At 43.3% G+C, this 16,640-nt stretch overlaps 1 protein-coding gene across 5 annotated transcripts; it reads left to right on the top strand.

Moving 5' to 3' along the window:
• The first annotated feature begins 107 nt into the window (after positions 1 to 107).
• zfyve28 (zinc finger, FYVE domain containing 28) lies at positions 108 to 15,686 on the top strand. Of its 5 annotated transcripts, XM_061301522.1 has the most exons (15): positions 108 to 509; positions 6,523 to 6,600; positions 7,867 to 8,007; positions 9,409 to 9,546; positions 9,666 to 9,868; positions 9,967 to 10,056; positions 10,135 to 10,224; positions 10,298 to 10,399; positions 10,479 to 11,996; positions 12,236 to 12,331; positions 12,541 to 12,704; positions 13,527 to 13,640; positions 13,743 to 13,847; positions 14,075 to 14,178; positions 14,248 to 15,686. In XM_061301522.1, exons 4-15 carry the CDS (start codon positions 9,439 to 9,441, stop codon positions 14,377 to 14,379), a joined length of 2,826 nt encoding a protein of 941 aa, XP_061157506.1. In that variant the 5' UTR covers positions 108 to 509; positions 6,523 to 6,600; positions 7,867 to 8,007; positions 9,409 to 9,438; the 3' UTR covers positions 14,380 to 15,686. The 5 variants fall into 5 exon arrangements, with proteins under 5 accessions (XP_061157506.1, XP_061157504.1, XP_061157505.1 ...); XM_061301520.1 differs by lacking the exon at positions 6,523 to 6,600; XM_061301519.1 differs by lacking the exons at positions 108 to 509; positions 6,523 to 6,600; positions 7,867 to 8,007 and adding an exon at positions 8,039 to 8,559 and having other exon boundaries at positions 13,746 to 13,847.
• Positions 15,687 to 16,640: the final 954 nt, after the last annotated feature.

Below are 16,640 nucleotides of genomic sequence, written 5' to 3'. Positions count from 1 at the left end.
TGAACGCATATAAAATAGGTTATAATCTAGTTTTTTTTTTATTTCCGATGTTTCGAGATCAGTCCATGAACGCATCACTTCCTGTGAAAGTGGGAGGTGAATGTTGTCAACGTGACTGTCAGCAAGTAACGTCGGACGTGCAGCGAGCGGCGCAGACATCGGCCAGCGCACTCGCTTGCTGGAAGCCCGAGACTTTGGAAGTGGCAGGACGGGGGATGACAAGCGACAAACCCCGTAGGACGAGAAAATGCGGAAATAAGTCGTTGTCTCTTTGGATCGTGACTGTCTTCCTTTCGAGCCATTTTGTAGCATTACAACAACTTACTGCACGTTGTTTTTTTCTGATTTATTTTCTCGTATTTTAAGACACCGTCGCTAGCTAGCTTAGCAGCCGAGCGAAGCTGTCAGGCATACAGGTACTGCCGGAGAAGCGGACGAGGGCTCGGTGACAAAAGGAAGGTGGCGAGGTAACGATGAACCGCTTTCGAAAGTGGCTCTACAAGCCCAAGGTAAGTCCCCTGGAATCCACACGTCATGTCAGCAAATTATTTAAGCCATTTTGTTTGTATTTCATGGGCGGCAGTTGGCAGCGGCAGTTGGGCTGCTTCGGTTCGGTTCTGCTGGCCCGCAATATCGGCTTGCATCTGCTAGTGTTAGCCTGCCGCCCGGCTCTTGCTTCTTCACGTTGACACATGCAGCCAAACTCTGATCCCCCCCTCACCCCCGCTCACCCCCGCCCCCCCTTTTTGTTTTTGTTGACCCCTTTTGTTCAAGACCCACGCTGGGAAAAACATGTTTGCGCAAAAGCCCAATTCCCACAATGCACATAACACACGCACACTTTTTTATTGTCACGGTTATTACTGCACACCGATTGTTGACACTGCTGCTTTGAATCCATTTCGGACAGGGTTGTGCAAACTTGTGCTCAAGGGCTACTTTAGATTGGATTTGGAAGTGGGGTGAAAGGGTTAAATTGATTGTTAGAATGAAAAGATGAAAAAAAATGTAGATACATTCATTGATAAATATGATAGGAAAAGATGAAAAAAAGTATATTCATTCATTGATGGGGTGAAAATAAACATTCACATAATAATACAGATAATAAAATTCACCATATTTTTAGTAATTGTAATTTACCAATCACTTAATGAAATGCACTGATAAATGTTTAAATTGTTTTGATTTACTTACTTAAAATTGTTGAGATAAATCCAGCAGAGTGCTTAGCACAGTGCAAACTTCAGCACCGGCCTAGCCCTTAATGTGAATGGACTAGTGTCTAGTCCAGAGTGGGTCCCAACTCTTTCCCAAAGTCAACTGAGGTCGGTCGGTTCGAGCTCACCCATGAGGACAAGCGCTATAGAAAATGGATCATGAGGAAACATTCTCCAAATAGTCAAGATATTGTGTGCTTTTGGTGTAAATGAATGATCACGTAAGCATAAAAGTGATGACGTCCTCATTGGTTTAATGAGTAATTTGGTGGATTTCATTTTTGCGTTGATGGGCTCAGCTTTGGTCACATTTGTACTTGTGAGAAGCCTCCGCTCTACTTAATCTGCTGCTGTCAGGTCCAGTCATTTCTTTTGGAGTCAGGAGTTCTTGGATTTGCTGTAATTCTTCAGATCATGCAAGCAGAGCAGGTCACGGGTACCTTGTTAAAAATTCCAACTGCAGCACTTTTGATAAGTGGAAGGACTTTTTTTCTTTTTGTTTTTTTTTCAGCTTTTAAGTATAAGGAATGTGAAGTACTTAATGCAACCCGTAGAGGTATGTTGTGAGTATCAATCATTTTGATGTGCTGCATCATCACTATACGTTATGTTTTTCCCAGAGTTAAAGCAGAGTGTGTTCCTTAGCCAGAGGTCGATTAAGAATGATCTATTTGGTCTGCCGCTCGACAGTAATTCTGTATGTGTTCTATTTATAGGGACCACTGTGTGCATAATTGTCCTATTGAAAGTCTTGTAACTGTACATTATTGTAATGCACCCCCCTTCTGGAGCACCCGGGAACATTTGCATAAAACTATTAAACTAAACAAATTGGTTAAACTTGTTTTACCTGATATATAAAAAAAAAAGAGTAATAAAAAAACCCCGCAAGCTTAAATTATGCTGTGAACTCTCCACTCAAATTCTCAGCATACATTAAAATTCATTTTATTATTTCTGCACAGTAAATTGGCATAAGAGCTGCTCCTAAAAGGTTCTCAGTGCGCCATAATGTTGATAATTTGTGGTCTGCAGCTCTTCGCGTGTGTTCCTTATAATCCCTGACGTTGAACACAGTCTTTGTTTGAATTTCAAAGCAACAGACCTGATCAGCAGATATTGATCGCTTCTAATGTCATAATCGATCAATGACGTCTTTTCAGCCAAGTCACTGTAAGAATTACCTTGATCATCTGCGGGTTTCCAGCAACCTGTTTTCCTTCCATGTAAGTGAAAAACAAAGAGCTAAAAGCCTCAGTAATTATACGGGCCAGTATGATGAGACAACCGCAGTAAAGAAAAGCTGGAAGAGAAAAAAATAAACCTGTTCTGCTTTTTTTTATCTCTTAGCGACAACGTGTTACTTGACAATCAGTCCCCACCTGCTTTAATTGTTGTGACGTTTACGATCAAAACGCTGTGTATCATTTTTATTAACAATATGACATTTATTATTGAACCTTTTGGATAATGGATGGATTATTGAGAAGTGTTGCATCAGAATGCAGCAGAGATTGCACAGTCACTGGCTTAACCTGGAAGCAGAGAAGTGTACTGATGCCGTATATCAATACGTCAGTGACTTGCCTATTTCCCAGTGAATGATAACGAGAGTGTGACAAAGCTAAAATCTGTTGGCTTGGTTCCCGTTGTCCCACAGAGGTCCAGGAGACAAACTCATCTCTTATCAGTGTGTGTTGGGATCATTGCCCTGGACTTTTACGATCACCATGCAATGCAATGAATGTACTGGTAAAATTCCACTATCGGAAATTTTCATTTGTGTGTAAGTGTAAATAAAAAAACCCAATAATGTTTTTTTCAAGGTTGTTATATAAAAACTGGTTATTAAATCAAGTCAAATTTATTTATATAGCTCTTAATCACAATCACGATGGCTGATGTTCAACTCCAATCTTGTAGGTGGCGCTAATGTGAGAATATTTTGTTTCTTGTTTTTTGGATTGTTTTTCACATTGAACTATAAAAATATAAACTGTCAAATTAGACTTTGATTTTGATGTTTATTAATCCCACTCACCCCATTTCCCAAATTCCTCTTTGACATCGTGATGTAGCACCATCTATTGGTGGAAAGTTGATACTGCAAGACTTTCCTTGTTGGGCTGCAGCGATCATATATTTTGCATTGTTTTTACACCGGTCCTTTATGATGCATGCATGCAAAGAATGTGAAAATGAACTCAGCAGGGAGCCAATGAAGCGAAACCAAAATTGGCTCCAAGTGAAAAAGGTGAGGGCAGACGAAGCAATTAGCAATTAGCATCTCTCTGCAGAGGAGTGTCTGTAAATTGGCACACAGTCGTCGGAGGAGGGAACAGCAAACTGCTGAGCACTTGCTTCATAGTATGCCCGCTTTCTGTGATGCTTTGCGGATGCCTCATTCTGCTCAACCGCTAGCCGTGCAGTAATTGATTTCGTGTCACTTTCCTGAATTTAGGGCGCTGACCCTTGGTCAGAGGAGATGGAAGACTTTTAATTCATTGCAGGCTTCTGAGCTAGGTGTGAGGAAACAATGATTGAAGGGAAGTGGCCGTGGAGAATGTAAGATTTGAAGGGAGACAGAAAGGCTGCTGTCATTGGCGATAATTAGTCGAGCGTGCTAATCAAAGGCGTTTTTTTTTGTTCTGCTCTTCAATGTCATGAACATCAAGAAGCGTTAACCTTTTTTCTGATTCTAATTTCTAACATCAATGTTGAGTGGTGCAGGACAGAATCGTGTTAATTGCTCACAGTGAGTTATTGTGTACTCTCACAAAAACATCTAAGATGTGCTTTTTCTGGCCAGTTAGAATCAAAAAGATGCGTGCCGCTGCAAGCTCTTAGGTCACGGCTGTCGCTCCGTGTCATTTGCAGCAGCCTGTTCAGTGTCTTCGCTCTGTCACTGTTTATAACCGCCAAAGGGACGTGGACAGATTTGGGCTCCATATGAGCCATGCACATCCTCCAAGATGGCAGAGTGGCTGGAGGTCATTCTCACACGAAAATAAATCACGGCAGTGTATAGGTGCATTTGGCTGGATTGTAATCGCATGCAGAATGCTACTGAGCTAATGTCTTCTCGATGTTAGCGTAGCCTCAAATAGAGAGTTTGTAACTCCAAAACAGGCCAACGTTTATATAGTAGATGAAAAGTGTCAACATCTGCTCCAACTGATCTCAACACATCAGATTTCTTCACATCACTTTCCTGAAGCACCAGAAACACTTTAAACAACTTTATGATCTGTAAACACAATTTGATATCTAAACCACACAGGTTCTCACTTATGTTAGGTTGGCATCTATTTTCCTACTTAGGGGACTTGTCTTTCTAAAAACGCAACTTCTCCATTGTAGCTGCAAAACAGCCAATTCTGGATTGTATAACCAGATTATTTGTTGCGTAAGAGGTTCCATTGGGATGCTGGCAAACAGGGTGTCACATGACACCCATGAACAGTCAAGGGGACCCGAGATGGGGATACGCCTTTAACTGGTGGACGCCAGACACATACAGAGGTCACTGCCTAGTCCAAATGTCACATTAGGATACTCTGCATCAAAGAGGCGCAGATTAAGCCATCATTCCAGATGGCTGGATCGCTCTTGAGTTAATCGACTGAGATAAATCTAGTTGTCTGATGTAGATCCAAATCTTCATCGTGCCGATAAGAATAGATTTGAACGGTAGTGATATTCCCGAGTACTCTATAGTTAGAAAAAACAAATGTGGATCAGGCAACAGCTGTGAGGCAATCATTTGTTACATTCGAATAAAAACGACGCTATTTAGTTTGTGTCTAAAGCCCCATTGGCTCACTTTTGCTTTCAACACGGAATCCTAAATAATACATGAGTTGATGAATCAGCGTCCGCTTAAAACATTTGCATGGGATCCTTGGTAGGCAGCCAGAATGCAGCAAAAGGGGATTCAAATAGAATACGGCGGGTGTCTTTTTTCATACCCTTAAGTGGGTTCAATGTGCACACGCCGGTGGCGCCGCATCGATGATATTCAAGTGTCTGGTAGTTCTCATCGGCTGCACGCTTTGAATGAAAATGAAGTGTAGAATTTGAAGACCTTGGAGAGAGCAGAGATGACGTAAGAAATGCTGATGCTGCACAGTAGCAAGCGCTCAATGTGAGCAGACAACAGCCGTTTAGTAATTTATGTGTCACAAAACAGCAGGAAGTACGCAATTCTCCTGCATTGCATTGCTTTGAAATTATTTTGGAAGCACTGAGGATTGCGTCATCTTCCGAGCAGTCGACTGTGGGAGTATCACAGGCGTATGTCACACCGCAAAAGGATGAGATGAGAGTCTACTGAATCACGTCCTCACTTAATGCAAGGTAGAGCTGTCATTGACGGCGATGATGTAAGTTCTGGAGTCCTTTCAGAACCGTGGGGGGGAAAAAAAATCATCATAAAAAGGCGACCCAGAAAAATCTTTGTCCGCATTATCACGGATGTATGCCACGTGAAGTGGAAACGAAGCGTACTGTTTCACCAAACTGAACAAGAAGGACTTTGTGTTTTGGCTAGCCAAAATGCGGAGGCAAGAGGGCACAAGCTGCGTCAGTGACTTTCATTATAGTGACATCACTCGAGTGTAACCCACAAAGAATTCCACACAATGAACAGAGTAAAATAATTATTCTGGCATGTGGCTGTTTCTTTATGGAGAAAGTGCTTCATGGTTTACAACTTTGTACTGTCTCAGTGATTATTATTGAAACACAATATTACCAGTCATAGAAATTGTTTACCCTCTCCAACCTTTGCGGAATCCTTTTTAATTCACTTTATTTTATAGGTTGAAGCAACTAAATTGTCCAGTGCATCTTGAACACTGCAGCTTACTTCGTTCTGCCCATGATGCCGTGCCCCAGGAATGTTCCCTCTTGTATGAGGAATGCAGCTGGAGGAGGTTTTAGGATGACATCTATTTCAAACACCTCCTTTTTTTCTTCTTCACTGCACACTGGCCTATATAGTACTTCAGAAAAAAAAAAAAAAATCTTTTGACTTGCTCCTTCTGCTCCGTGGTCACCGTGACATTTGTGTTATCAAGTGTCATCAACCGAAGTCTGCCTACTGGTAACTAGTGATATAATATTAGGTATGCATCACGACCCAAGCGCAATTATGCCACTTTGAAAATTATTCTCCAAGTCTATTTCTTCTAGCAGTACTGATGCGACAAGCATCCCTGCTGCAGCTCTGTATACCCTCCTCGTTGCTTCTTTCATTATTAATGAGCGTGAGTGAGGCAACAGCGTTGTGTATCATATTCAGGGAGAAGGTCCACAAGGGAGCGGAATAGCAGATCACGCAACAGGAAGAGCCTTGCAAACTTGAGGAGGGAAAGCACATGTGAGAAATCATTCTAATATTCCATTTGATGCCATCAAAAACACTTTGACCGCACCGCAGACAAAAAGACAAGTAGTCGGCTGCCCTTTTAGCGCCTGAGCTACTGCGCTATAGTTTGCTTTCTCGCCGTGTGTGTGAGACGATGCGTGTCGGCATGTGGTCGCCATTTTCACATCCATTAACCTTTCCATCTATCTGAGCTCCCCCTTTATTCTGTGTCTGCGTGTGAATAGATTGTCTTTTGTACTCAGAATGTGATACGATATTTCCTTGGAATTACAAGCACAGCGAAGTGGTTTTTTTTTTTTTTGCCCTATCTTGTACAATGTGTGTCACTCAACCAATGCCTCCACTGTGCTGTTGGTCCCAACTCCTCCAATGCATGCTGGCAGATTATGACACAAATGCGCTACCAGGGTTAGACTCACTAATTACTCCTACTCTTCTGGGAGCTTTCACTGTATTAAAGCAGGCATATCATGCAAAATCAAATTTCTTGAGCTCTTAGCCATGTTTAAATGCTAATTCCTCACCAAAACACTCCAGTGTTTTTCCCCCCCCTTTTTCACTCATCTTGAAGCATTCTTGTTCATTTTTCCTCTCTTGTCACAAGCCCTGCCTGATCCAAAAAAAACCAGCCTGATTGGTCTTAACATTGTGATGTCACAAAGTGAGGAAGTGAGAGTTAGAAAAATAGCTACCAAATAAGTTATATTTGAGAAGGAATTAGTACAAAAGGTAATATTCAGTATATATAGTCATATATACATATGCCTATAGTTGACTGTGAAAAGCTTAAAATAGCATGATACAGCTCTTTTATCTCACGCAGTGACAATGAATACAAAATATGCCCATTACCCTAAAAAAACAACAACCGGAAAATACTGTGTTGTCTAGGATTTGCACACAAGCTCCACAACAACTATATATAACTCCCATACATCCCTTGTGTTCATCCTGTGTTCAGACAAAGAATGGAATTACCCGTTAATAGCCAATGCATCATTTGACAATTAGCACGTAGCCCAGTTCATCTGAAAAATAAACAAATGTATCTTTATCTCCATAACACTAGTTATTTATGGAGCAAACCTATTAACGGTGGTGGAGGTAGACAGCAGCTCTTCTGTCAGAACTCAAATGAGAAGAATTGATGCACTGGATGCTAAATCATAATTTAAATATGGGGGAGATATAATGTCTACGCAAACTGGCTCCCATCCCAAACAGCTTCTATCAGTAACTCGGTGTGATTCTTTACAGAGGACGGACCCGCAGCTTCTGGCCCAGTTCTACTACGCGGATGATGAGCTGAACCAGGTGGCTGCTGAACTGGACAGCCTCGATGGAAGGAAGGACCCCCAAAGATGTACGCTGCTCGTCAACCAGTTCCGCTCCTGCCAGGTGAGATGGGAAGATGGCGGATGTCTTTGTTGATTTCTTTTTTTCTTTTCATAATCAAGCAGCCCTAATTCGTACTACACAAAGCACCTGGCGAGACATTTATTTTTTTCCGACAATCTGTAAATATAGACATGACACTTATCAGCCTTAGTCTAAAAATTGGCATGGTAGTCTTATTGTTATTACCTTATCTAGGTCAAGTTTCCACATGAAGCACTTTGAGCTGATAAGGCGCGATAAGTACAGTTTTGTGAGTGTGTAAAGCAACATACTTGTTTTTATCAGTCATGTGTTTTGCTAATGAATGTCCAAGAGTGGCTTCTTCAGGGAGCGGCAGCATTTTGTGTCGGCGTTACTGTGCATTGTTTAATCCTGATCGAGGTGATGGTTGGAGTAGTTTTTGTGCAGTCAGGTGCTTGCAGGGCAAGGTTGTGTGTGAGTGCTGGATGCCATGCTGAGAAAGCTGCGGGTGGTATTGAGAGGTCGTCATGTGACCTGTTGTGCTTCAGCAACCCTCCCAGCGCCGCTGCTCACCAGGCTGTACTTAATAAGGTCACCACTTGACCCCCGACTGTTCTTTTACCTTCGTCGGTGTGCTTATTTTTGTTTGGCTGCAGCGCTGTTTATAGAATTTTGCGTGGTCTTATAAGTTACACTGATTTTTATTTTCCCCAAATGTTCTTCCTGAAAGCTTTTGAGGATTAAAATTAGGCAGTGATACCCAACAGCCTGGTGCTCCAATAATAGCGGATGAGCCCACTCGGGCCAACAATTTACATTTGAACCGGGCACTGCAGCTATCGGCTACTATTCGCGGTCTTCTCCGGGGGCCTCTGACATGCTGCTTATGTTATGTCAGCCTGAGCCCTCCACAATGTTGGTGTGTTTATATTTTGGATGGAATGACTCGGCAAAAGAGGATAAACAGATGGTCCTCGAGATGCTTATCGGCAGTGTCCCCTGCTAACAGAAGCTTACCCGTAGACCAACAGCTCCAAACTGTAAAAAGACTCAACGGTCGAGCTTTCCATCTTTTAATCTTCCTCCTGCGAGCATGCAGAGAAAGACGCAGTGCTGCGCCTGACAAGATTACAGTGCACAGTGCCGCTACAGTTGAGTGAAAAGCTCATTGTAAGTCATTGTTATGGCTCTTGTACATGCCAGCGGCACATAAGCTCTTGATTAGCTCTCGTGATGTGTGACACACTATTTTCGCAGCTTGAATTACGGGCCTCATTTTAGTGTTTTCTATTGAACGCCACCGACCCTAATGGTGTAATGCTCTCCTCAAAGTGCCTTCATTTACTTCCTAATCAATGATCACCTATGGGGGAGAGAAAAAAGGTTTTATTAGCACTCATGTTTGCTTCATTGTGCTTTTGTGACGGCGTGACTCTGCAGGACAATGTGCTGAACATCATCAATCAGATTATGGAAGAATGTATTCCCTGTGACCGAGCCAACAGAGACTTCTGCGTCAAGTTCCCCGAGGAGATTCGCCATGACAACTTGGCGGGGCAGCTCTGGTTTGGAGCAGAGGTATACACTAATTCCCTCAGCATCAGTCTGGAGAAAAACAAGTCTCCGTCCATCAAGACTGTAAAAATGACGAAGAAAGGTTTCATGTGATTTTGAAAGATGTCCCCGCTCTTGTGCAGTGTTTAGCTGCAGGTTCCATCATCATGAACAGGGAGATCGAAAGTATCGCAATGAGACCCTTGGCAAAGGACCTAACTCGAAGCCTGGAGGAGGTCCGCAACATCACCCGGGACCAAGCCCTGCGAGACCTCAATTTCTACACGGACCGCATGAAGGATGCACTGCGACATTTCGACAGCCTTTTTGCTGAGTTTGAACTCAGGTAAATTAGGTGCAGACCTTCTTGGAGAGCATAGCGCAAGTAATTATTCACATTGGCCAACAACAAACTCAACTGCAAATGCCTTGCTTGCATTGCAGCTATGTGTCAGCCATGGTGCCTGTCAAGTCTCCCAAAGAATACTACGTCCAGCAGGAGGTGATTGTTCTCTTCTGTGAGACGGTGGAAAGGTGAATTACACCCAAGCAGTGGTTGATGCAACACTTTGAGAAGAACAAAGTACTGATCTTTTTTTTTTTCTGTCCCAGGGCGCTCAGTATGGGCTACCTCACTCAAGACATGATTGATGACTATGAGCCTGCGTTGATGTTTACAATTCCCAGACTAGCCATTGTATGGTAAGTGTTGCCCGTCCTCACCAGTCTTCTCCTTCCTTTCACTCCTCATAAAGGATCTTGAATCTATTTTTAGTGGGTTGGTCGTGTACTCAGAGGGACCTCTCGACCTTGACCGAAAAGCAGAGGACATGTCTGAGCTCTTTCGGCCTTTTCGTACTTTGCTGAAGAAAATCAGGTAAAGTTAGAGTGCCCTCATACCTTTTGGTTCTTTACCACCTAAATCATGGTGTAATGATGTTTTCTCACCTTTTCAGAGACCTGCTGAAGACTCTGACGGAGGAAGAGTTACTGATGCTGGAGAGGAACCTCTGTATCTCTCAGGATGGCGAGTTAGCCACAGGCCATGAGGAGGCCACAAGCAAGACACCAGCACCTAAACAGGAGAACCAGTCCTCCTCCAGCCCCGCTAATGGCACCTCCAACGCAGCTGGTGATGAGGAGCAAAAGCATTTGTCTCTGTTTGTTTGTCCCAGCCATGAGGAGGAGTTGGCAGAAGTGGAAAAAGGCTGGGAGGAGGTGGAATCCGAGAAAGGGGAGCAGGCAGAAGACTTGCAGTGTGAGGAAGCAGAAGAGGCTGAACTTGCTTGTTCCATGCAATATGATGAGGAAGAACTGGAGCAGCTCAACATGATGGTGTACCGAGTCGGAGACGAGATGTCAACTCTGCTGTCACCTCCGAGCCAGGGCCAGTCCCCGGCTCGCCGTCCCAATAAAGGCGAGGTGGGAGGAGCCAGCGGGCCTTCCAGCACTGAGGTCTCCCCTCTGAGGTTACAGAGGGGCAGAGGAAAAACAGGTATCTATTTAGAAGAAGAAGACAGAGTCTTTTTCATGGAAGATCTGGACCCATCAGGAGACGGCGTTCCAAGCATCTCAAGAGAAGTCCGTAGTTGTGTCGCCTCGCCTTCTAAAACCCCCAAATCCGCTCATCCGTTGCAACGTAGTCCGGGTGTGCGGTCGGACGCTGTTTGCAACGGTTGGCTCCCTGAAGGACCTTCAGAGCAGCCGTGTCTTCAACCACGCACTAAGTGTCTCAATGCAATGCGCGCCGCATCGCGCACATCTGCTCCCAGCTCCGAAGCGCTGCCTTACACCAACGGCTGGGAGATGGGCTTAGAGGGCACCGTGAATGAAACCGCAGAGGTCATTGCCCACCGTATGGGCGGCATGAAACTCTCGGCCACGGTCATTTTCAACCCTCGCTCCCCCAGCTTGACGGAGCTGGCGGTGGACAAGATGCTGCGGCCCTCTCCCTCCCAGATTGAACCTTGTGGTCCGCTGGTGGCCACTCACTGCTTGCTTAACTCTTGCGTCTGCTGCGGGAGCTGCGAGGACGCCCGCGAGGACGCCATCACCTCTGAGACCGCAGGCCTCGGCTTAGGCCTCACTCTAAGAACAGATAAGCATTGTAAAACCACAACCCCCGGCGCTGTCATCCAGTCCTCGGCTTGCCGGCTGCCCCCGCGAAGCCGCGATTGCTTCGGCAGAAGAGAACTTTGCCAGCTGTCTCACACTTCAGCTCGCTGCTTGAACCAACCCCTGGAAGAGGAAGGGAGAGCTGAATTATGCGAGAAGAACCTGGTCGTCCAGCCACTACCGGGACGTCACGCTCAGAACTGTGGCAACGACATTGTGGATGAGCCTTCTACATGTGACTTGCAGGAGACTACTGAAACGGGGCAACACCCAACTGGAGGTCCGTTGAGGGACAAGGACAAGCAAGGAATTAAGGAATCCAAGAGGGAGAGCAAAGAGGAGAACAGGAAGGGCTCCAGGTAAGTTATCATTTGCACTTCTGACTTTTGTTGACTTTCATTTCATTGTTTACCACCAACATTTGTTTGTTTGACATCTTCCTCCTAATTTTCACACTACAGTATCTACATTTTCATTTATATTGTAGATTTTCTTTTTTTAATGACTGCACATTTGATAGACTTCAATAGCATTTTGGTATTCAACTGACCTTGTCTTTGTCTTTTTATGTTTCCTCTTTTTTCTGTATTGTTTTTAGTCTTCAAAACTCCCCCGTCAGCTCTGTGTCAGGTAGTGACTGTGAGAGTGTGTCGGTCACCACATGTAGTCTATCCAGCAGTGTTTACACTCCCAGGTAACTATAAGCAACATAGTGGAGTAGTTTTATTTTAGTATCGGGCCAAAGCAGCAGATGATGTTTTCTTTCACTCTTCATTTATGATATTCAGATGTCTTAAATCCTCCACATCTTCGCTCAATGAAATATGAATGGAAGTTGTGAATTATGTAAGGACAATTGAAGATAACAGCCTCTCCTGCTCTGTCTCCCGTCGTTTCCCGCAGTCCCGTCAGCAGCCTTACTCCCAGCTCAGGCACGTCCGAGGACCTGGACCATGAGGATATCCGGCTGGCTCTACAAGATGCCAAGATAGCTGCCCGAAATAAAATTCGCTCACGCTTTCACAGTAGCAGCGACCTCATTCACCGGCTCTTTGTTTGCATATCGGGTAAGGCCTTGCACAGTGAGTTTATTCGCTTAAGATGTCTACACACACACATACGCAAACTTGATGTTTGATGTATTACTAAGACTAACCTGTATGAGGCAGTGTGGTGCCGCCAGACACCCACACTGCCCCCAAAATGAATATGAAATAGTTGCTCGATAGTTAATTGATTACTGTAAAATAAAAAATATTAAATGTATATATTTGAAGTAGATTAATAATAGTTTTTATAATAAACAAAAAAAGAAATAAAAATGTATTAAATTTATAAAAAAATATTAAATGTATATTTGAATTTGATTAATAATAGTTTTTACAATAAATCAATCAACAAAAAAAATTGGAATAAGAAATGTTAGGAATGAAAATGCTTGCATTTATGCAACAAATGTTATAGGAAAGAATAAAGCTGACTAAACTTTGCCGCTGCATTAGTCAAACGCTCAACACACCCATTTGCTCCTCTATTTTTGTCCGGCCGATCTTCCTAATTTGCCTGTTGTTCCATTTCACTTCGTCATCGAGTCTGTGGCTCGGCCCAACTCTATGTTGACCACATAACGATTGGCCATCAAATATTGAACAGTTTTACCATTTCCAAATACCATCCTGACTATTTTCCGAGCAGTTCGTGAAAGTTCTTCTCATCAAACCCCACACCACAGGATAATTGCGCAGGATCATCTTTCAGAGACGTCCGAGAATTGGCCCTTTGCTGACTTTGATTACAAGGAAGCGGAAATGTTGCCCAAGGCGTGTACCCTACTTTGACTTTACCTGCCTTCTTCTCATTATTTCAATTTCTCCTTTTGTGGGATGTAGGTGTTGCTGATCAGCTGCAGACAAACTACGCCAGTGACCTTCGCAGCATTCTCAAGACACTATTTGAGGTTATGGCAACAAACTTTGAGCAGGGAGACAACGAGCAAAAGAAAGGTAAGGATCGTGTGTTGCACATGCATTATTTAAATGCAACTTGGGGGAAAAGAAAAAAAAATCAATTCATACCCAACTTGATCTATTTTCTGTGTTGCCTAGCAGGCCCTGTTCTACGAAGTGCAGTGCTCGAGGACTGCGCTCTCTGTCAGGAGACCATTTCCTCATCAGAATTGGCAGCCAAGGCCCGTGAGGGACAGTTTGAAGGTCAGCACAAACTCCAAGTTGAAATGTCAGCCCGTCCTCTTAGGATGAAGCCAGACCGAGGCCCTCTTTGTGGAAATCTGACCGCACGCTAAGTGGCATGAGCAAACAACTCTTAGCTAGGATTCCAAGTCAATGGTGTTGCAATAACGTAGACAAGAAACCTCAATGGTCAGACTCGTCCATACTTAGTGGATTGAACTTTTTTTTTGTTGTGGCATCCGTCGTAGATCCTCCTGACTGGGTTCCAGATGAAGTATGCAGCTCCTGCATCGCGTGCAAGGCTCCTTTCACCGTCATCCGCAGGAAACATCACTGTCGAAGCTGTGGAAAGGTACGATCCATTCCTCTCAATGTGGTGATCCCACAAAGCCCTAACGTGTGTTGCCTTTGCTCCTCTCAGATCTTCTGCTCGCGCTGCTCCTCCCACTCGGCTCCGTTGCCTCGATACGGCCAGATGAAGCCCGTGAGGGTGTGCACGCACTGCTATATGTTTCACGTCACGCCTTTCTACAGCGACAAGGCCAACATTTGAAACAGGCCACCACGGCGAGAGCAACGACTATGCGACGATGCCTTCACAGTCGACGTACGTGCTCGGGAAGTGAGAAGGCGGGGAAGAAACCCAGGGAAGGTCTCGCCTGTTTCCGCTGTTGTTTTCTGGAAGGGGAAGCAAATGCAAGCGCTATTCACACATGTGAAGGTGTAAAAGCGGGAGGGCGATGAGGCAACCGCAGACTTTGAACTGGTATTGCGCAGCACAACATGAAAACAGGCCATCTTAGGAGTTTTATTGCTTCTCATGTACAAATGAATGAACTTCCTATTCTACAGCGAGCTTCCAACATTTGTGCCAGAGCTCCCACGGGACTCGGATTAGTCAAAGAATGTAAGTCATGATAAGTATGTAAATAAGGATCATTCTGGTCATAACCATACCACAATGTCGGCTGTTGCTCTTCACACGGAAACCGGTCAGAAATCCTCCTCACGCTTCCAGTCGCATTTACACAATAGTGCTAAGAGCTAGCTAGCTTTTGTATTGGAATTTTGGCACGCTTTCGATGGCAGTGAATGTTCACGGGGGCGAAACTTTATGGGCTGTGCCCATTGTGCACTTTGGGTGCTTCTCTGCTTATTTAATGGATAAAAGGGAGCTCATAGTTATCACCATCTAGTCTGGAACGCCCTCTAGTGGAGAGTTGACCTCTCTTCAATTTTTAAGCACGATCTGGAAGCCTTCTTGCAGACTGCAAGGTTACTCGTTGTTTTTTTCCCTCATTCTAGTGCAATATCTTGACTACTGTAACCAAACAAGCCATTTTATTAGCTAAATGATTTACATGTAGATGCTAGCTTGAGGTACGTCACACTCGGCACACGCCCGTCTCATTTGCATACCAAGTGCTCTCTGCTAAATATTCCTGCTCCTTTTGGCAGTAAAAAGTAATCTTCCTTTCTGTTATAGAACATCGGGTATATGAGAGGGGGCATTGTGTCATTTTGCTGTAACTCAAAGCAGCTTCTCAGGCATTTCATAATCAGGAACACACTACTGTTGGAGCCGTCGTATTGTCCTTAAAAATTAACCTCACTTCGGAAGGGTTTTGCTTTTTCTTTTATAAAGAATAAAAAACGGCATATGAAGAGCTATATCAATTGTATGTATATAAACAGGGAATCATGCAGTAATTTAAAGGCGGAATATTCTATGATTTCAGAGCTTGGTCTTATTTTGTAATATTACACCACATTTCCTTGATGGGTGTAGTGTTCTTTTTTTTTTAAAACAATAGTTTTAAATGCAATGTAAACTGAAATAAATGTTTTTTCCAGTTTAAATCTTTTGGCTGGTCATTTTTGCTTTTTTTCTTATAAGATTTTGAAGATCTTGCTAGATTCATGTTGTCCAAGTGAGCTATGGTTCCTCCCACATATTTCTAAAATAGGTAACGTTGCTTACGAAATGCATGTGTGTAACCGGTTGAATTGAATTCCACCATGGTTTATATAATCCCCTACTAAGTATTTTTATAGTTTGAACCACACTTTCATAGCCACTCATGCTTTGAATGACCCACTTTTAAGTCATCTAACTGCATGCGAAACGAACATTACATATTTGAGCTAAAGCCTTTTGTAAAATAAACTTTTGGGAACTCTGGCATAGCAAATAAACCTAATGTATGACCCCTGACCCCTCCAATAACCTAGACAATATCAGATTTCGTACCATTCTGAATTTGCCAGCATAAGAGTAAATAGATGGATTTTTCATCACGTGGTAAATAAGGATAAGCTATGATTGAAATATCCAAATATTGACAAAAGGTGGCAGCATTTTGTTGCTTGGTAGAAAGTAGCTTTCATCAGCACATCAGGTTTCGCCAGATCAGCACTTAGCCAACTGTATATGTACAGTATTTCAATTATTTAATACTGTAAATACTATTTAAAATAAATGCAAAAACAGTTTATGATAATTTGGACAAACCGGTTTTACTGGACTCTACTTTTAAAAGTAGTGATTATATAATATGAGGCCATCATATGTAAATTTATACATAACTGTGCAGAAAGCCATAATTACAATTTGGCCACAAAAATGAGTTTGACACCCTGAATAATGCTCTTTTCCGTTAGCCTGTCTATGGCGTTTCATACAACTAGCTACCATTGACTTTCTTTAGTTGAAATTACAAATACAGAGGATATAAAAAGTCTACACACCCCCTTGTTAGAATGCCCAAATCTGGTGATACCAATTTTTTTTCCACCATAAATGTGACCTATGAT

Source organism: Syngnathus typhle, linkage group LG16 (assembly GCF_033458585.1).
Source record: "Syngnathus typhle isolate RoL2023-S1 ecotype Sweden linkage group LG16, RoL_Styp_1.0, whole genome shotgun sequence".
NCBI lineage: Eukaryota > Metazoa > Chordata > Actinopteri > Syngnathiformes > Syngnathidae > Syngnathus > Syngnathus typhle.
This window is presented reverse-complemented; position numbering and strand designations above follow the sequence as displayed.

Coding starts and splice junctions, on each gene's coding strand:
- zfyve28 (XM_061301518.1), top strand. CDS start 8,308: ATGAATGTCCAAGAGTGGCTTCTTCAGGGAGCGGCAGCATTTTGTGTC. Junction 10,225..10,297: donor CCCAGACTAGCCATTGTATG/GTAAGTGTTGCC, acceptor ATCTATTTTTAG/TGGGTTGGTCGTGTACTCAG. Junction 13,641..13,742: donor AGACAACGAGCAAAAGAAAG/GTAAGGATCGTG, acceptor TGTGTTGCCTAG/CAGGCCCTGTTCTACGAAGT.